Source organism: Canis aureus, chromosome 13, assembly GCF_053574225.1.
Source record: "Canis aureus isolate CA01 chromosome 13, VMU_Caureus_v.1.0, whole genome shotgun sequence".
Taxonomy (NCBI): Eukaryota; Metazoa; Chordata; class Mammalia; order Carnivora; family Canidae; genus Canis; species Canis aureus.
Window position 1 is genome coordinate 29,354,742 of NC_135623.1, and position 21,864 is coordinate 29,376,605.

The 21,864-nt window shown below is 39.5% G+C and overlaps 1 protein-coding gene across 2 annotated transcripts in view; it reads left to right on the forward strand.

Annotated features, from left to right (window-relative positions):
- The first annotated feature begins 13,290 nt into the window (after nt 1–13,290).
- The window catches only part of PTPRQ (protein tyrosine phosphatase receptor type Q), a 246,333-nt gene continuing 237,759 nt past the window's right edge, over nt 13,291–21,864 (forward strand). For both annotated transcript variants that reach the window (XM_077845626.1, XM_077845627.1), the window contains exons 1-6: nt 13,291–13,600; nt 14,387–14,434; nt 15,304–15,432; nt 16,868–17,000; nt 17,473–17,730; nt 19,492–19,706. In XM_077845626.1, coding sequence (XP_077701752.1) covers nt 14,387–14,434; nt 15,304–15,432; nt 16,868–17,000; nt 17,473–17,730; nt 19,492–19,706 — 783 coding nt within the window. In that variant the 5' untranslated portion in view covers nt 13,291–13,600. The remainder of the gene's footprint in view (nt 13,601–14,386; nt 14,435–15,303; nt 15,433–16,867; nt 17,001–17,472; nt 17,731–19,491; nt 19,707–21,864) is intronic.

Sequence of the window (21,864 nt, forward strand, 5' to 3'; positions counted from 1 at the left end):
CATCTTCCTGATAGTTCTCCACACAGGCAGCCTGAAACAGCTAGCAGCCCAGCACATGCAGAGGACAAGCCAAAGCCATTGGCCTCCTTGCCTTCCCCTGACCACTGGTTTTATTCTAGGAAAAAGGACTCCATTTCTCTCCCATGCTTGCCATGGGCATTCTGGCTTCTCCCACCACTTTTTTAAAAAATATTTTATTTATTTATTCATGAGAAACAGAGAGAGAGAGAGAGAGGCAGAGACACAGGCAGGGAGAAGCAGGCTCCATGCAGGGAGCCCGATGCGGGACTTGATCCTGGGTCTCCAGGATCACACTCTGGGCTGAAGGCAGGTGCCAAACCGCTGAGCCACTCAGGCATCCTGACTCCCACCACTTCTGAGCCTGGAAGAAGCGCCATACCCCCATGACTACCCTCATTAAGTGGGAAATGCAGCCTGGAATAAAGAGGGAGTAAATACCTGGTGAGGTGAACTCTGAACAGTGAATGACAGGCTCAGGAGCCAGAGGCAGATTGCTCACTGTCACTCCTTCTGGACCATTCCCGGATACAGTGGGTCCTTTGGCCTTTTCCAGATGTATCTGTGCCCTATGTGAGCTGTGGCCTGCTCTCTAATAATTTGACCTTATTTGCTTTTGTTTCTCTCCTGCCTCACTTCCCTTAAGTCAGTTCCTTGCAGAGCCTTCTCCACGTCAGTAAATAACAAAGTGTGTGTGCGTGTACGTTGTGTAAGCATGTAGTTGAACACATGTACATATTTCTTCAGAGGCTCAGAAATTTTCATTTTAAAACCACAAAATGCTAACTTTTATTAAATCAATAAAGATTTAACTGTCTACTATGTCCTATTGGGAGGGAGAAGAGTGAAAAAAAATCATGCAGTTTGTAGGAGAAAAAGAATATAAAACATCTACCTAAATAATTTCTATTGTCATTCTATTTATTTTAGCTTTTCTTCCTGCCTTTCTTGATCTGGGATCAAATCGAGTATATTTTTTTAACTTTAAATTTCTCTAAGAAGTTTTACATTTTATTTTATTTTATTTTTTAAAGATTTTATTTATTTATTCATAGACACACACACACACAGAGAGAGAGAGAGAGAGAGAGAGGCAGAGACACAGGCAGAGGGAGAAGCAGGCTCCATGCAGGGAGCCCGAAGTTTTACATTTTAAAAAGCTTTTCTGCAGTAGAAATTTTATATGCTATATGGTATTTTCTTAAGTGAGTATCAAATTTATTTAACCAGTCTATTAATGGATACTATTTTTTTTCTCATTTTCTCTATTATAAGTCCTTATGCATGAAGTGGAATTGAAGGACCAAATGGCATCAACATGCTGAAGAATTTCTGTATGTATTGCCTAGTTTGTCTTCCATAACTGCTGCTCAACTTTTTCCTCCCTCAAAAGTTTATAAGAATTTGTTCCTTTTGTCCTTTATCATCATCAACACTAGATAGTAGCAGACAAAAGTCCTTATTGATATAACTAAGAAAAAAGGTCAGCTCATAGTAGAATAGATGCCTGACTGTGCCACTGAATTCAATCCTTTTTATATATTCATTTTATCTCCTATTTTTCCTTTGTCCATTTTCTTAGTGGTAATTTTACAGAGTGCCCTTTCAGGACAAAGGATTTTGCAAACTTTAATATACCTGTTTTTACCTTTAAGTAATTTTTAAAAAGATCTTATTTATGTATTGATGAGAGACACACAGAGGCAGAGACCTAGGCAGAGAGAGAAGCAGGCTCCCTGCGGGGAACCTGATGCGAAACTCGAACTCAGGACCCCGGGATCACGCCCTGAGCGGAAGGCAGACGCTCAACCTCTGAGCCACCCAGGCATCCCTCGACCTTTAAGTATTATAATTAATATATCCTGAGACTTTTGGTTCTGTTTTTAAAATTAAGTTATTAGTAGTAGAACAAAACCTCTTATTCATGTTAGTTTTAAGAGATGAATACGAATTAATTCTTAATATATTCCATGCAATTAAGCTGAAAAGGAGAAAAGGCAGAGACAGTACCTTGAGGCGCTACTGTCCAAAAGAGAATAGAGGCTTTTAGTAGGAATTAAAAGGTTTCTGAGCTTTTCCTAGGCAATTAATTATCACACAATGTTTCAAGGTTCATGTTCACATTACCTGGAAAGTAACACTATTGAAATCAAGATATCTCAACAATTTCTTAAAATCAATCTTTTTGAGAACATTTGTGGTTACATCATGTAGATTGAGAGGATTTCAAGATACACAAAATTTCTGACGCTGGCCAGAGGGACTGCAGCCCAAGTGAATTAGGATTCACATTTGTGCTAATATTCCCAGATGAGGTCACTGTGAATGGTCCTGGAGTCTGGTTTCTGTATAAAGGTGCTCATCTGAGGGGCAAGGGGGTGCTGAAATCTGGCTCAGGCTTCTCAAGCCAGGTCATGGACCCTGACAAGAAGCTGTTTCTACCCAGAAGGAATGCCTTTTTCTTTGCATGAAGATGCTGGCCTCTTGCCAAGCCAAACACCCATGTGGGAGCGCATCTTACCAGAGGGAGGAGTTGTTTCTAATAATTCCTGAGGTATTTTCTAATTTATCCACCAGACAAAGTGCCTTTCCCTAATGTATCTGCCATGAGGAGGCACCTTTTGCTAATTCGCACAAAGGTTAGCAATCATCTTGCTATTAGCCTGTTTTTTCTAATAATGTTTTTATTTATTTTTTTATGTTTTTTTTTCTAATAATATCCTATAAATGGCTGTGGTACTTGAAATCTTGCCCTTATGCTGTATCTTGGGGTGAAAAATAAAAAGCTTGACTTTTTAGAGCTATTTCACTAACAACTGCTATCTAGAAAGACTGACATTCTGGTTAAAGCCAAAATTCTATCATGTTATCGAAAAAGTTATCTATTATGAGAAAATAGATTACAGAAACCTTGAGATGGATAAAAAATTTTTAATTGTGTTTTGTTTACCAAAGAGTATGGAATTTAAGTTTTCTACCTTCTGAGTCATATTTATTTTGTGCCCAAACTATATTTTGTCTGTCTATATATACTATTAAAACCTATATATGCATGCAATAAACACACACATAAAAATAAATTCAGTTTTGCTACCCGGTTTAACCGTTCTGCATATAAATGAACTATAGTCCCTACTGCTAGTCCTAATATCTCCATTATTAAATTCTTATGTTTGCTCTATTTCTTGGTTTCTTGATTAAGTCTCCAAGTAATTTTTCTCCAGAAAGTATATGGATTGGATATTTCCTGAGGCTTTGCTCACACTGAGCATGATAGCTAAGGTCTCAGACTTTTGGATGAAATGGGCATAAGTTCAAATCCTAATATCATCTTTTTCCATGTGACTCTAAGTAAACTTAATAATTTTGTACTTCATAGTTTTCAAATTTCTCATAGGATTCATGTGAGGCTAATGGAATTAATACATGTAAAGTACTTACTAAAGTGTTTAACACATAGAAAGGACGTGAGATATATAAGCTGAGTAGAAAAGTTTGAGGTCATAGTTTGCATTCAGAACTGTAGGCATTACTTCATTGTGTTTGGACATTTTGTGCTGCAAAAGGAATGTCTGGATTCCATTTCAGTATTTGGTTCCATTATAGGTATAGTTCTTTTCTTTTTTTCTTTGAATGATTGCTTATTATAATTTCCCTTCAATAATATCATGAAAATATGTATAGGTATGATTCTCTATTTACTGATATTATTTTGGATCTTCTGATCTTCACACAATCTTTTTCTAAAAATATAAGAGGTGTTTCTTCTATTGCTAGTAAATTTTATTCGATGTTTTCATTTTAATCTGGTTTTATTTACTTATTTTTAAAGATTTTATTTATTCATGAAAGAGAGAGAGAGGTAGAGACAGGGAGAGGGAGCAGCAGGCTCCATGCAGGGAGCCCGATGTGGGACTCGATCCCAGGACCCCAGGATGATGCCCTGGGTTGAGGGCAGGTGCTCAACCACTGAGCCACCCAGGCGCCCCTAATCTGGTTTTATATTCAGAAACATTAATTATGTGTACATTGTTTTTCTTTCATACTTATGACATTTTCTGTCTTCTGTCTTCATCTATTATCTTTTGTGCTCCGCATAATAGTATATTGTTTTTCTTCCATGAGAGTCATTCATACTTGCTCTATTTCTATCAGTCTAGATTGTAAATCTGAAAACGCATTTTAGGTTTCCTTGTATTTATTTCCTATTAGGTTACCTTTTTAACTCATCTAATTTTTTTTTTAACTTCAGGCTATTTTTTATTTATACCAGACTGTTTTTCCCTCTCAATATTTTTTCCATAGTTTTATAGAAATAATGTATTTTGCACACATTAGACAAAAAACAAAAATTTTCCTGATTTCTTCCCCTGAATTCTGCATCAGAGTGCTTACAGTAGTTAATTTCTTCTCAATTTTTACGATGATATTCTCTTTACTTTGTAGTACTTTTTCATAGGTCTTCTGGCTGATTTCATGTCATTTTTGCTGTTCGTATTAGACCAAATGGATTGCCCTTGGTTGCCTTCTATTATCACTTGAGGAATGGTAAGAATTTTACTCTCTTATTTCCAGCTACAGGGCAGGGTGATAAAGTTGATTTCTGTTTTACTTTCTATAGTTTGGTGAATATCTGCTAATATTTCTCAGCTACAAAGGTGACAGATTCCTTTATATCCTTTCATGCTTCTCTGATATCCCAAATTGTCAAAATTCATGAAAAACTATACTTTTCTTTGTTCACAGCTACCATTTTTGTCGTTCATTTTTCTTGATACTTTATCTATGATGTTTGTCTTGTAATGACCACTCATAAAATACAGTCGAGTACTGCTAAAATCTGTTGTTTCCTGGGAGCTAGTATCTCTCAATAGATCCAGAAAGATCAGAAAGATAGAATTAGAGAGAGTTTAGCTACTTTTGAAAGACACTGTTTCATAACCAAGTGGTCACTGACCAGCTTCTGATGTATAGATCTCCAAACTCTGAGTCAAGGAATTTGAAATGAGTGAGATAAAAGCTATCTCCTTTGTCTTTTCTGGAAGATTTTTTTATCTCTAATAAAGAACAGCTTTTCTTCTGAAGTCAGTTTTGTTCTGTGACATGATTTTAGTTTTTGAATTTTGTTTGGTTTTGTTGTTATATTTTACAACCATACAAACTGAGACGCAAATGCCAACAGTATACAAAAGGTCTACAAAATTTTGTAAGGGAGTCTTGAGAAAATAAAATGACTATGCTATTAGGATAACATATGCTTAACCAAATAAGTGAGAATTATTTAATGTTGAGAACAGTAGATTAAAATCAACATTTAGAAAATGATTTTTTAACTTTAGAAAAACTCTAAAGGATATAAATATTTTAGATCTTCTGTTAAAAGTAATACCTGAATAGCTATACTTTTTTGTCCTGATAATCATTTCCTTGATCTAACTGCAGCTGCTCTAAGTTAAATCAAATAAGATGCGATTAATTATTTAATCAATGGGTAAAGATATTCTATAGCTCTTTATGTGATTCATGGTTAGGAAAATAGCCTCTGGAACTAGGATGCCTGAGGTCAAATCCCAATGATGAGACTTATTAATCCTGGGGGGGATGAGTGCCACTGCAAAGAATATCTTTCACAGAATTTAAGAATTTGAGATAACCAACTTTGAGATGGGCCAGAGTTAATGAAGCACCAGGACTCAAATGCATTTCTCTCTGTTTCCATTGCTCTGCCAATTTCATACTCTCCTGCTGCATTCTGGGTGCTCCACATGGCAACTTTGGTAACGGCAACTCTGTATGTGGCTTTAATGAAACAACATTCAATATGTTTTCCAACAAAGAGGACAGGACATCTATCTCTGAGCTCTAGTTAGAAACTCCTGTGTAATGACTGCCCACGCTTACAATCGCATTAACTGTGGGTGAGTGTTTCTTTTCTATTGCTGTGAAATGAAGTACCACAAATATAGTGTCTTGAATCAAAACATTTATTATCTGACAATTTCTGTGGATCAGGAGTCTGGGCTCTCTGCTCAGGATCTCACCAGGCTGAAATCAAGTTGTTAGTTAGGACTGTGATCTCATCTGAGGCTGTGAGTCCTCTGTTTCCAGGCTCTTTCTCATCGTTAGTCGAATTAAGTTCCATGAGATTGTAGGACGGGATCATGGATTTCTGGCTGGCTGTAGGCTGGGGCACACCCTCAGCCCCTGGAGGCAAGGCCCATGTTCTAACCACCTGACCCTCTCACATCATGGCAACTTACTTCTTCAAAGTCAGCAGGAGAATGCCTCTTTTGTTCTGCTACAATAAAATCTCATTTTCACAGGTCCACCAAACCTCAGGGGAAGGTGATTATAGAGGGTGAATGACTAGGGGAAGAAATCTTAGGTCTCATCCCAGAGCTGTACCAACAGCAGGGGTTAGAGTATTATGCTTAGACTGATCAGGGTCACTGGCCACCTGTATGAGCTCAGAGAGCTCCCTTATTCTCTCCTCTCCTCTAAAGAAAAACAAGACAGTCCCACTAATCCATCCAGGTTAAAAGATTCAAGGAGGGGATGTTTTTATGTTGGTCTTTAACTTTTTTCTTTCATTTTTCAGAGTATAAAGATAGTGGATCTTGCCATCTGGATAGAAGACCCTCATAGTTTCCTTGCCTTGCTTTTCCTGTCCCCCCAGCTGAGACATTTTCTCCATCAAAGTTTCTCAGTAAATACTGAACTCACTAAACATGTTAAATGTACTGATAATCTCATTTAGAAATAAATTCCCACCCTTCCTGGCATACTTGTTAACAAATCTAGCAGAAAAGTCATAAACGTGATGGACCAGACCTCAAATTATTTCACAACCACCCCATTCCAGAGATGCAGATTCTTTTTTGTTTAGTCTCGATTCTCAATATGACATTTGCATTTTAGTCCACACCAATAAATACAGATAAATCTGAGTTTTAATCTTGGATTCTGAAATGTAGCCAGTAACACTTTATTAAACATACCATTTTCACTCAGAGCAAATTCATTTGGATTAATTTGGATGATTAAATCATTTCATAAAAGATCTGTTGCAGTAACTACTTTTCATATTGTATAAATAAATATGCTAGAAAGATAATACCACAAATTGTTAGGAAATTTTGCATTGTGGAAAAAGCCAATCCTAGCTACAGAACTCAAACACCAAGCTTTTTGGCATCACATTTAAAAAAACAAATACAGATGAAAAACATGCTGCTAATCCATCTTTTATTTTCTTTCTCTTGTAACTCATGCCAGCAAAATAAAGCTTAGAAATTCTATAGCAACAATGGCTTTCCTTTAAATAATGATAGAAATCTGGTTCACTTTGATTACATGTCAGCTTATAAAAGTGTTATTTTTGTGAGAAAATTTAGAGTAAAATATCTCCTTTGAAAGAGGACATTTAAAAAAGACCTGTAAGAACAGAAGTCGGGAAACAAGGAAAGACAAGAAATAGTACATCTAATTTATCTAAAAGATTTAAGGAAGAATGTTTTTGTGTTGGTCTTTAATTTTTAGCACTGTTCCATTTTAACCTTAAAACAAGATACTTTCCCCCAGCCTGGACTGTGACAGATCTTGCTACTCTAAAGAGTAAATCATTAGGAAAGAAAGAGTCTTGTGCATATCACAAATGACTCAGAAAAAAACTCTTCAAATTTGAAGCAGAACTAGGTTAGAGGAATCCTGTAAGTCATACGTTAGTTTTTTTTTTTTTTTTTTGAGTGACATGACTAATCTTAAAACTTGTATTTGTGTTTCAAAAATATTTAAAAATATTTACAATGAAGTAAGTCCCAAGTGTCACCTAGAAAAAGGAGAGGGCACAGACTTTTATAATATGCCTTCTACAAGTATTCATAAAAAGATATTTGTGAAGTGCTCATTATGGAAAGTATCACAATTGGCTCGTGAGTAATATGAAAATCAATAGGAAATGAGACTTACCTTCAGGGAGACTACAATCTTATAGAGATATTAAGATGTTCACAGATAATAATATAAAAATTAGAATCCAATGAGCCATGTATTTGAGGCATTAGGTACCGCAGAAGCACAGAGAAGGGGGGATATAGCTCTTGTTAGGAATACCAGGAAAGGTTTCATGAAGAAAGGAAATCAGAGTAAAGTCTTACAGGGAAAAACAGTGAACTGAACATGTACGATGTAAACTAAACATGGGCACAGTAAGGAATTAGGGAGGCTGAACAGCATTGAAGACACTGAGATGGAAAGTAACATTATCAGAACTGAATTCTGGGAAGATTAATCTGAAGACAGCAGAAAATAGGTTAAAATAGAGGAAAAACTAGAGATAAGAAGTTTGCTTTGTTTTGGTTTTTTTGCAGGGTGGGGGGTAAAGAGGAGGGGGGGCAGGCAGAGGGAGAGGGAGAGAGAGAATCTTAAGCACACTCCACATCCACACCCAGCACCGAGTGAGAGGTGGGGATCGATATCAGGACCCTGACATCATGACCTGAGTCCAAATCAAGAGTTGGATGCTTAACCGACTGAACCACTCAGGCACCCCTAGAAATAAGACCTGTTTTAGATTAATCTAATAAGGAAGGAATGAAGGGATGCCAGTTATCACAGTGATACTGGGATTTATAATAAAAAATATATATTTGATTATCATTGCTGTTTCCCTTGAAATTTCCTAAGTGATGGGAGCTGTAAACATGTCTTCTGTTACTTAATGAGGTGACTAAGGACAGATTCTAAGAATGGAGGCTGGTTGCAAGTGGAGCCAACCATATGATCAGGGGGTTGGAATTTTCAGTCCCACCACCACCTTCCGGAAAGGGAGAGGGCTTGGAGGTTGGACCAATAACCAGTAGCCAATGCTTTAATTAACTGTGCCTGTGTAATGAAGCCTCCATTAAAAACAAAAAGGATGGGGTTATGGGAGCTTTCAGGTCGGTGCTGAACACATGGAGATTTGATGAGAGCCGTGCACTCCAAGAGGGCGTGGATGTCTCCTCCCACCTACTTCACCCTTGGATCTCTTCCATGTGGCTGTTCCTGAGTTCCATCCTTTGATAGTAAACCAGTCATCTAGTGAGGAAACAGATTTTCTGAGTTCTGTGAGCCACTCTAGCAAATTAATTGAACCTAAAGCCAGTAGGTCAGAAGCACAGATACCTACCTGGGCTTGTAACAGGCATATGAAATAGGATGTTGAGGGGATCTCCTAAGACTGCATGCTTAGCCTGTGGAATCTGACTCTATCTCTGGATAGACAGTGTCCGAATTGAGTTGAATGGTAAGACACCCAGCTGGTATTCCAAGAATTGCTTGGTGGTGTGGGGGTAACACCTCCCTCCCAGTCATGCACATTGGAATTGGGTCTAGGAGCCCAAAGACTAGACGAGAGGGAAAGAGGGCCTGGATTTAGATAGTAAAAACAGGAACAAAGAGGAATAAGCCTGCGTGCAGAATCAGTATATAATACTCAGCAACTCCCTCTGTAGAATTTAAGCTTCATGAAGGGGAGGACTAATAACATTTGTTACTACAGACTCAGAGCTTAGCACTGTGCTTGACACATGGCTCAAAAGTACTTAATACTTTTGATTGAATGACTGGAATTTGAAGGTGAGGAAAGGATAGGTAGTGTGTTTATTTGTATAATTTGTACATTTCTATCAGAGATGTGGTTTTGCAGATATGTCCACCCAATCTCTGGTGAAGACTTGGATTTCCTTACATAATAGATATTTAAATAAGATGCCAAACAACATATTGCCTGGTAGGGAATTCATGTTATAAGGCGTTAGTGATCTTCATTATTGCCTAAATGGCTTTCAGCTGTCTTTCACCATCAGCAAAGTAAGCTATTTCTCTTAAAAAATAAATGCCCTGAAAGAGTACTAAATCTATACTTTCCCTTTTCTAAAAGGAAAAGACCCATAATTAAAAAAAAAAAATCTTTCTCTTAACTTCTCTAGAACTAATTTAATTCCTAGACCAAATAAAGGAACAAAGCCTTAACTAGAATATAATTTCATAGGGTATTACTTCAGGAAGGAGTGCTTTTGAAGGAAACCCTATTGATTAACTTGCTACCAAGTTTATTGACCTGGTGGAACGATTGATGGAAACTATGGAAGGTGGTAGGCTGTTTATTCAAAATGTCATTGTTTGCAAAGCAAATATATGACCAAAAGAAAACCATATTGAAATATATATATACTTTAGTCAATTCGCCTGATGGATTTTTATCTTATATATTTATTTTTTTTGTGATCAGTTTCCTGATTTTTCTGGGTTTTTTTCCCACCATTCTTGAGATAAAATTGATGTACAATATTGTACAAGTTTAAGGTATAAAACATAATGATTTATGTATATACTGCAAAGTGATTACTAAATACGTGGTAGATTTTTAATTTTATCATTATTTCTCAAAGCTCAAAATTAATTCATTGTCAATATAATGACTTTGTGATATACTATCTCAACACCTTCTACTTTTAAAAAGCAAAGATCTGTACCACCCTCAGGAATCAAAACAACAAAAATACAGTTCACATCTCTGTGCTTAAATTAAGACACAGTTCATAGCATCAAGGAATTCCTAATCTGGCTAAAGACATAAACACTTAAGAAGTAACTTTTTGTGGTACAGTGTAAGCAAAGTCATGTAGGAAAACAGAGGTGCAAATGATTACAGTCTGTTACTTCAGGAGGGTACAAGTTAGGGTGTCCAGGCAGAGACGAAAGAGGTTACATTGAAGTGGAATTGGCCTGAGGTATTATATAAAAGCAACGATCAGACTAGGCTTTTAAAGATTTTTTTTAATTCATTCATGAAAGACACAGAGAGAGAGAGAGAGAGGCAGAGACACAGGCAGAGAGAGAAGCAGGCTCCATGCAGGGAGCCCGACATGGGACTCGATCCTTGGTGTCCAGGATCACGCCCTGGGCCAAAGGCAGGCGTCAAACCACTGAGCCACCCCGGGATTCCCCAGACTAGGCTTTTAAGTGAGCACCTCAGGCACCAACCATCACATGAGTTTTTTAGAAAGACCAGACTAGCTAACAGTGTGTAACAGTGTGTAAGGGAGATTGGGGTCCTCTGACCTAGTAGGAACTTACCAGAAGTAATTGCAGTGACCCAATACTAGGTATCATTCTATTGAATCATTATATTGAATATTTATTTATTTATGTATTTATTTTAAGATTTTATTTATTTATTAATGAGACTCATAGAGAGAAAGGCAGAGATGCAGGCAGAGGGAGAAGCAGCTCCCTGCAGGGAGGCTGACCTGGGACTCCATCCTGGGACCCCGGGGTCATGCCCTGGGCCAAAGGCAGGTGCTCAACCCCTGAGCCCCCCAGGTGCCCGTCTATTGAGTGTTTATACTCCAGGAAGCACTCTTTGAGTTTACTGTTGACTACACTCACATTTTCAAAGATGCTTAGCTAACTAAGTCAAACTATATGAACGAACATAGAGCTAAGGCCATCATCTAAGCCCATGGCTGGAAGCCTAGAAGGGAAGTAGTTGTCCTAGGGGATGTTTTGGACGGAGACTCAGATCTTTGAGGAGCACTGCAATAATTACATCCTAAGTTCTCAAGCAGAGGCAGTCTATTGCAAGGACCTTCCTTGCTGCCAGTTATCATAGGCTGTTTTAAGTTAGAAAACTGAATAGCAACACAGAATACTGTAGAAATGCACTTTGCTCAGTAATACTTGAGTTGTTGCAATATTTGATTATCCATTTGGTTGTTACAGAAAAATTCTTAACTGTAATTGATGGTTGTTGCCGTAATAGTATATTGCCTGTATTTCTACCTCTAGTAATGGGCTTTATGTGCTAGATTTTAATATCCTTGAGCCTGGGCAAGTGCACAAGTCTTTTAAAAAGAAACATGGTTTACTTGCACAAAACCGATCCGTTTTGAGAGATCGTTAATGCCCTTGAAGTGGTTTTGTGGGTGTGAAACAAATGGTGAGAATTTGAATTCGTCCCTCTTATTATAGTATTGAAATTAAGGCTACTTAATTTATCAAGTCATGTTCATGCCCTGATTTTATATACTTGTATCTATCAATAAACATTGTGATATTTGAAAAAAAAAAAAAAGTGAGGATGCAGAGGTGCTGACTTTCAGGCGTTGGTAGGCTGACCGCGGGGAGGGGGAGGGGGAGGGGGAGGGGGGAGGGGGAGGGGAGGGGGAGGGGGAGGGGGGGGAGGGGGAGGGGGAGGGGGAGGGGGAGGGGGAGGGGAGGGGGAGGGGGAGGGGGCCCGAATCTCGTCCTGCAAGGACGGTCTTGAATTGCCCCCGGGACACCGGGGCGAGGACGGCCCAGCCGGGCTGCAGACGCTGCTCTGAAGCCCCGGCAAGAAAGGCTGCAGCGCCTGGGAGGGACGGGACCCACACCCCACGGGGGAGCGAGACACCCGGACTCGACGGAGCCACCGTGGGTCCCCCCGGAGGTCGGGGTGTCGGTGGGCGACGTGGGTACGACGAGGCGAGACCCAGGCGAGGCGACGTCAGGGATGCGGGCTGGAGGCCTCGCGAGGGAGGAAGAGCCCGCCGGGGCCGCGGGAACCGAAGCGGGCGCCGCAGGGACCGGCTCGCCGCGGCGGGACCAGGCGCCCGCCCCCTCCTCTGCCCCGCTCCCCGCTCCCCGCGCCCGGCGCGCCTGCACCCGCCTCCCTCCCTCCCTCCCTCCCTCCCGCGCCGCGTTTCCACGGAGACCAGCCCTCGGTACCCGACCCCACCCGACCGCGCGGGAGGCACTGCGGGGGGCTCCCCGGCCCCGCCCCCAGCCCCCCGCCCCGCCCCAGGCTCGCGCCCCTCTCTGCGCCTGCGCGAGCGGCACCTGCCCTGGGGTACCCCGGCGCCGGCCCCGGCCACGCCCCCGCCCCGACCACGCCCCTCCCCTGCCCCCGCCCCCGGCCCGCCCCGGTGCCGCCCCCGCGCTGCCCTGGTTGCCTCCTCGCCCGCTACGCGCCCCGCGGTCCTTGAACCCGAGCTGTCCCGCAGCCCGAAGGCAACTTCGGCGGCCGGTCTGTGAACCGCTGCTTCCCAGGGCAGCTGCTCTCTTCCTCCCTCCCGGCCCGCCCCCGGCCCCGCCCCCGGCCCCGCCCCGCCCCCGGCTCGCGCCCCGCTCTGCGCCTGCGCGAGCTGCACCTGTGCTGGGGTACCCCGGCGCCGGCCCCGGCCACGCCCTCACCCCTCCCGGCCACGCCCCCGGGCTCGCGGTCCGCCCCCCCCCCCGGCCCGCCCCGGCCCCGCCCCCGCGCTATCCTCGGTGCCTCCTCGCCCGCTGCGCGCCCCGCGGTCCTTGGACCCCGAGCTGTCCCGCGGCCCGTCTGTGACCCGCTGCGCCCCGGGCCGCCGCCCTCTCCGTGCCTCCCGGCCCGGCCCCGCCGCCTGCAGAACGGAGCCCGAGCGGGGATTTGGACCGGGCTCGGCGGCCTCCGGGCGGCTGGTCTACCCCGAGGTCGGGCCTGGGCGTGAGCGTCGCCCCCGGGGCCGCACTGTCGCGGCCGACGCCCGAGCCAAGAAGCCGACAAGGCTGAGCTCTGCAGCCCGGGGAGGTGCCCGAACTGGGTTGTTGGTATTTCTTTTGAACTGGGTTGAATTTCGCGCGACGTGAACACCTTGCGGGGAGCCAGAGAGCATTCTGTAGAAGCAGCTCGCTCTGCACGGGGCTCCCCGGGGGTCTGCACGGATCGTGGGGACCCCGTGGAATATTTTTCAGTTTTAGAAATATATGAATTTTAAATTCCAAGTGTGTTCGCTTCCCCCCCCCCCCCCTTTGTGTCTTACCTTGAACGTAGGATTCTGTTCCCAGATTCCCAGGAAACGGGACACAGGCTTTTTCAGATAAATGCATTTAAAAAAAATAAATGGAGTCGAAAAGGCTTGAGCGTTTTTTTCCCATTTCGTCGGTAGTTTTGAAACATTTTTCATCACGATGGTGTAACTTCAGAATGTGAGAAATTACTTCCAACGATGAAACAGGGTGTAGGCGTATTCAATTTCCATCAGTTAGGGTTAAATGGTGTCACACAATGCCATGCAATTGCCTATAGCTGCCTGATAATTCATTTTATTTCTAGCATCTCCTTTATATTTAATTATAGCAGCTTCTAGAAGCACATTGTTTTGTTATTTGTGGGAAAGTACTGGTGTTTCCAGTTTTCTTAGGTGCAGGATATTATGCAGCACCTGCTTAGTAATGCCTTAGCATTCAGTGGGATGGGCAGCCTAATTTGAGAAGATGTAACAATAAAGTGATACACATCTAAAGAATGTCCAATAGTTTGGTTTTAAGCCCCCCCCCAAATGTTTAATTGAGCTGAATATGCTTTATTTTCCAGATGGAGAAATCAATTATTCTATTGCTCTGGGTACAATATGTTGTTAAGGTAAGACATTTTTCAGCGTGCGATGTTGTTGTTGGAAATAATTAGCTGATGGCAGGATGCTATTGCATTGGGTCTGCCCGTTTTAGAAAAGGAGGGGTATGTTGAAGAGAAATAACACTAAACATTAGGATTAGACGATTTTCTTTGCTACGTGTTGCACAGATTTGTGCGTACAGATGGCATCTGTTTTCATTGCTTACAAGTTCTGTTGGAAAAATCAGTGGGGAGGGAGATCAGAATTTGATGAAATTCATGGTAGAGTAAGGCATTTTGAGGTTGTTTTTGGTAGGAAATTTGATAAGTAATATCATTATCTTCAAGTCTGAAGTCTTTTCTTATCATCTAGGGAATATACCTCTGATCCTGTGGTCTGGTTATTTTGCCTCAGTTGCTAACATTTCATTTATCAATAAACTGAACCTCAAAAATTAACTCAGGGTCAAACACTTTGTACTCCATTTTTATTGCAAGTGTGTTATCAAGAATGCCTGTGAAATAATTTAGTTCTGTAGCCATTATCATCAAGGTACACAGTTGACACACCGGGAGGGTGTGCTGTGTTTCTCCTGTGATTTTGAGTCTCTTGGACCCCAGGAATGTGGTGTTTCCCACTTTGAGAAACATGGATCTTGAATTTCCTTGCTCTCATTTGTACTTGTTATTTTTGAGACTATGTTTACAAGGACAGTATCCAATGGATGTTACCTATTTCATATGAAAAAAATAATATTGCTGAAATACTTTTCAATTTTAATTTGACATATTTTAGGCTCAATTTTTGTAAGTTTGTCAATAAAATACTAATAATAACCAAGAGTTGAAGAAGAATTAACCAACTAACCAAAAGTTACTTTTCTTTCCTATTTCAGATCTCAAAAAGTTTCTGTTTTATGAATAATCGAACAACAGTTGTTATTGAATGGGATGAATTTCCTAAGGGAAAAAGTCCTGAATTTTATTTTTTAAAATACCAACTTGTTAATGATTTTGCTGAAAAAGTAAGGCATCTTTTCTTTTTGCCTCTGATAAAAAGTAATCAGAATTTATTTTGACCAAATATCATATCATAGTAGGAATTTGGTAGTTATTGGGATTTCCTTTTTCCCTAATTTTATTGAGATAATAATTGACATATGACATTGTATAAGTCTAAGATAGACAACGTAATGCTCTGATATATGTGTATTGCAATATTATGACCACAGTACACGTAGTTAACATCCATTATGTCTCATATAGCTACAAATAGTTTTTTTTTTTTTTTATGATAAGATCTACTCTGGAGCAACTTTCAAGTACACAGCAGGATTGTTATTTATTCTCATCATGTTGTACATTATATCCCCAGAAGTTACTTATCTAATAATTGTAAGATTGTATCTTTTGATCTTCACCCAGTATTTCCCCACCTCTGGGAACCACCAATCTCTTCTCTTTGTATGATTTTAGTTTTTTTAAAATTCCACATATAAGTGAGATTGGTATTTGTCTTAGTCTGATCTATTTCACTTGCGTAATGCCCACGGGGTCCGTCCATGGTGTCGTAATGGCAGGAGTTCCGGCTTTTTTATAGCTGAATAGTACTCCTGTGTGTGTATACCTCATTTTCTTTATCCATTCATCCATCGATGGACACTTTAGGAATTGCTGGTAGTTTTATTGTGAATTTTTTTGAGGCCCTTCCATACTGTTTTCCATAGTAGCTGCACAAATTTATATTCTCAGCAGTAGTCCACCAGGGGTTCCGTTTTCTCCTTATCCCTACGTAGCAGTTGTTGTCTCTTCTTTATGATGAAAACCATTCTGTTAGGTGCCATTCTGACACTGTAGTTTCAGTTTGCATTTCTCTAATGATTAATGATATTTGAGCACATTTTCATATACCCTTTGGACATTTGCATATCTTCTTTGGAAAAAAGTCTTCATGTCTTTTGCCCATTTTATTTATTTATTTTTTTTCTTTTGCCCATTTTAATTGGAGTATTTATTGCTGTTTGCTTTTTGTTATTGAGTTGTATGAGTTCCTTAAATATTTTGGATATTAGATGTGTGGTTTGCAAATATTTTCTCCCATTCCATAGATTGGCTTTTTCTTTTGTTGATCATTTATTTTGCTATGCAGTTATTGGGATTTCTTGCTTTTATTTCATTAGTGTATGAAGTGTTAGCATTTTTTGAAATATCTTCAGTAAATAGTTGATCAAATACCACTGCACTTTTTCATAGGAATGATATTTTAAAATAATTTATACACTATACAGAAAGTAATTATTTAAAGTAATGTCATTTTATATAAAAATATTTTATGTATATGTTTAAATTCTGTTTGAAAAATTGCTTCTTATGAAGGTAATGTAGAAGTCACACTTTTAGTGAATGTACCTGATAGAGTTAATAAACATTTTTTAAGCAGATGAATCTAATTATTTACAGACTATCAAAAGCATTTTTATAAACTCACAAGAGCTTTCAAAAGCAATAACAATAGAAGAAAATGAAGACTATCACATTATTCTACAGTCCATAAAATATGGACAAATTTTAAGTGAAAAGTCATTTAAAACCCGTAAGTAATCTGTAGTTGTTGTTCATCTATATTGCCTAATTGTAAAAGGGAAACAATTTTACTAGCAGATAATCTGAATTTTATAGTGATTAACAGGTATGTGATATCTAAAATCACATCATGGTGTTAGTATTTTGTCCTTTTAAACATATTAATTTCAAAATTTAAAAAGTTTTAAACTAAGGTAAGAAGAAGATTTTCAGTTTTGACTTTTGATGTGTACTAATGTGAATAGATAGGTACAATGGAGATATTACATGTAATCCAGATTATCTAAAAATATTATAATTGGGGTTTGTAATCTAAGTCATTCATTTCAAGCAGAGGACAAGAAACTTCCATATTGTCTGGCAAATATTTTATAGTAGATAATTTGTTTTCCCATCATGGTGATTCTTCTGTAATTCAAAATCTTTTTGTGTTCCATTCAGTTTTGTTTGAATCTGACTAATTATTGCTCTTGATTTTTTAGGTGGTTTCTCAACTAGCAATATTAAAACAGTAGCAACAAGCACGAGTGTTTCTTTTAACTGGAGTGTGCTGTCTTCCAATGACATTTCAGTGTCAATATCTCTCAATAACTCTTTACAAGTTATGCAAAATAATGTTACAGTTTATGAGTGGGATAATTTAAAACCTGCAACCTTATATACTTTTGAATTTGAACTTAAACAGTTGCATTTGGATTTTATAAATACATTTCAGAGACTGGATGTTCAAGTAGAAACAGGTATACAGATATCCGGTTCATTATTTATTTTTTTTTTAATTTTTATTTATTTATGATAGTCACACAGAGAGAGAGAGAGAGAGAGGCAGAGACACAGGCAGAAGGAGAAGCAGGCTCCACGCATCGGGAGCCCGATGTGGGATTCGATCCCGGGTCTCCAAGATCGCGCCCTGGGCCAAAGGCAGGCGCTAAACCACTGCGCCACCCAGGGATCCCAAGTTCATTATTAATATATTATATATCTTGTAGATAACTTGGTTGATGTATTGTTCTTTTCAAAAGTGACTCAGTCAAGTATTAGCCACATAAAACTGCTTGTAAATGAACTAGCATAGTCCCTTTTTTTTCCTAACAATATCATTCTGGTAGTTGATTTATTGAACAGGCCAGGTTTAGCAAGGTTAAGAATTAACTTTGTTTTCTTTCCATCGCTTTTTAAAAATGGAACCAACTCTGGCAATTATTGATAGCTTTTTAGATGACTTTGAAGTGTCAATAAACAGTCTCATTCTCAGGTATTAATAGGTCCATTAAAATCCAATATAAAAATATCAATCTTGCATCCTATTTAAGGCTTCTTTGTTATTCATCCCTGGTCACACCTGACCAAAATTTGAAATACTGCAAGGGAAGCAAGGGAAAAGGGAATATATATTTTTAATTTTTTTTGTGGCTTCCTAGATCCACTTTCTTCCTCCACATGGTGAGAAAAAACTTAGGCAAAGAAGAGAGAGTCATAGACAGCTAATAAAGGCAATCCACTCTCTGTGATGGGCTACGAGTCCCGTTTTAATACCCTCTATAGGAATAAACTTTGAACCACAGTATATGTTTATAGGTGAAGTAGAGAAATATGTCAGTAATAAGAAAAAGGTAGAAATGTGATTAAAGCATCCCTTCTCCCCATCCTCCTCCTCCCCTCTGTGAAAAAACAAGACAACAGTTTCTTCAGAAGATCCTTCTCACATCTTCCTAATATGTAGGGTTGAGGCACTGATGAAATATCAAGAGTCACAGTACAATACCTACTCTCAGCAGGCTGATATTATCTTCAGTCTTTCTGTGGTGTGCAATCTTGGAGAAAAAGGCTAAGTGTTTTCTGGAAGGTGAACCCATTGGAAGTCAAGTAGCAGTGGCAGAGAGCAGAATTCTTAGCAAGTGTTATATCTAGTTCTCTAAAATAAAAATAAATCTGAAAAGTCTCTAAAATAAACACTTAAAAAGTCTCCACCAGCATAAGAGTAAGGGAAAGAAAGGGTAACCTAAAGTGACTTAGAAGGAAAAAAAAGTCCAACATTCGTAGCTTTTATTTTAATTAAGTTATAACTGGACAATAATTCTGCATAATTAATTCATAGATACTACTTGAAGACTATTTTTTAAAAATATTTTATTTATTTATTCATGATAGACATATATAGAGAGAGGCAGAGACACAGGCAGAGGGAGAAGCAGGTTCCATGCAGGGAACCCGACGTGGGACTTGATCCTGGGACTCCAGGATCATGCCCTGGGCCAAAGGCAGGTGCTAAACCACTGAGCCACCTAGGGATCCCCATTGAAGACTATTTTAATTGCTAGTAACTCATTTGCTACTTGAATAATAGCAACTTTAGCACTTTTACTGGTTTGGGAGAAATGTAAGGGAAGTGCACAATTAATGCCATGAGGTTTTCAAGATTATTATAAACGTTAAGAAATGTACTAATGAAATGTTATATTGCTGAATTCATCTTTCACAAAACACTTTTCTTTTGGTAGGCTCATGTTCACCAGGATGGATAGCATTGAGAAATAGCTGTTACAAAATTAGCAAAGAGAGTAAGCCATGGAATATAGCCCAGCGACACTGTAGATTATCCTTAAGTTCTGCACACCTTGTGGATATAAAAAATGAAGAGGAAAAAAAATTTGTATCTTTACTTCTCAGGTCAAAGAATCAAATAATAATATGGACTGGTCTTAATGATTTGAAGGTTAGTAAATGGAAATAAATGCATATATCATGATAAAACCATTTTCATCTGCTTACTCGCTTGCTTCCTTCCGTCCCCTTTCCTTTTCTTCCTTCCTTCCCTTTCCCCCTTTTCCTCCCTGCTTCCCTCTTTTCCTTCCTTCCTCCATCATGCTCTAAATATTTATTGAGTACTTCTTATAAGCCAGACACGGTTTCTTCTTCTGTTTCTCTATCTCAATTTTTCCCCTCCTTCCTCCCTCCCCGCCATTCTCTTTAGAGCAATTTAGGTTCATAACAAAATTGAGGGAAGTTACGGAGATTTCCCATGTACCCGACACGTTCATAGCTTCCCCCCCATTATCAACATCCCTCACCAGAATGCTAACAATTGTTATAACCAAGGAACCTACACTGACACATTATAATCACCAAAAGTTCATAGTTTATATTATAGTTCACCCTTGGTGCTGTACATTCTGTGGGTTTGGGCAAATGTATAATGATATACATTCACTATTATGGTAGCATGCAGAATGTTTTCATCACCTGAAAAATCCTCTGTTCTCTGCCCATTCATCTCTTCCACCCCCTTCAGTCTCTTTGTAGGCATCTATTTCTTTATGTAATTTTTCTTTAATTTTGGTCTTCTCCACACCTGTCTTAAATGTGGGTGATCGCGCCCATTTCTTCACTTATTTGCCACCTAGCCCAATTGCTTGTAGATATTTACTGAGCCCACTTCTCTTACGAGCCTCAGACGTCTATCTCATTTTCTCCTGATTATCTCTTTTGGAATTTACCACCAACACTTCAGGATTGCCCAGACTGTCCTCTCCTTCCCACCCACCCGCTCCACTGCCTCTGTTTCTCACCTCTGTGAACAACAGAGTAATGTGAACCCGCCAATATGGAATATGGAAATTTTTTTCATTTTATTTCTTTTATTTCAAACATCCAAGTTTATGAAATTTAATTTTATGGAAAGAGATATAGAAAGATCTGAAGATTTTATTCAATACCAGTGAAAAAGGATGTCTGACATTTTCTCCAACATTCCTGTCACTATGGAATATCTCATGAAATTTCATTTTGGTCAACTTTTTGTAGGAAAACCCAAGATCCAGCACACTTATCTCTGTCCAGCCTGTATTTTCTTCTTGATGATCTATTAAAAAAAAAAATCTCCTGCTATTCAAAAATAATTCTGTTCTGTGGGATAGCCTGACCTGCAGTCACCCAAGGCAAATCAGTTTGATACCTTTTTTTTTTTTTCTGTAGAACTTTGCATCAGTTTGGGGAAAACTGTTGACAGTCTTTTTTTTTTTTTTAAGATTTTTTTTTATTTGAGTTGGGGGAGGGAGGGAGGAGCAGAAGGAAAGAGAGTCTTAAGCAGACACGACACTGAGTGCAGAGCCCAACATGGGGCTCAATCTCGTCACCCTGAGATCATGACATTGGTTTTGTGACCTGAGGTGAAACCAAGAGTCAGACGCTTGACTGACTTCACACTCAGGTGCTCCTTTTTGACAGTCTAATCGCATTTTTATCATTCTCTTTTTGAGCTTCCTTTATTTTTTCACAGGCAGTGAATGAAGTTCTAATAAAGATTCCTTGAACCACAGTTCATCTCAGACATTTCATAAACCTGCCTCCCAGCATGTTAGTCTCTTTTCGAGTAGACCAGTTAGTGTGTATATAGTTATTTCCTGCTGTTAGTATGATTGTTATAAACTGTTAAATTAGAATCTACTCTTCTAATAGTTCTGGTTACTGGTTTCTGTTATAAGGCCCAGGTCATATGGTCATGACAGCCAAAGTGAGGAGTCCCAAGGCATCATGATGGTTGCTGTGAATTATTCAGAGGGGTCTAAGATACGGTCCCTCCTTTTATGATACTTAAAAATAATTTAGGAGGTAAATGAAACATCAAAGTAACTATTAAGAGCAACTTCCTTTATACTAATAGCTGAGTCCTATAGTGTCTCTGAGGTGCTAAGCACCATTCTGTGCACTTTACTTGTATGACATGAGGGAATTGGAGCACAGGGAAGTTAACCTGCCCATGTGGACGTGCATCAGGGTCTGCTCTTTACCATTATATTCTATAACCTCTGCATTAAGCTGGTCTCTTGAGGTTAACATCAAAGTCACCTCCTGAGTTATAATCTCTGTGACAG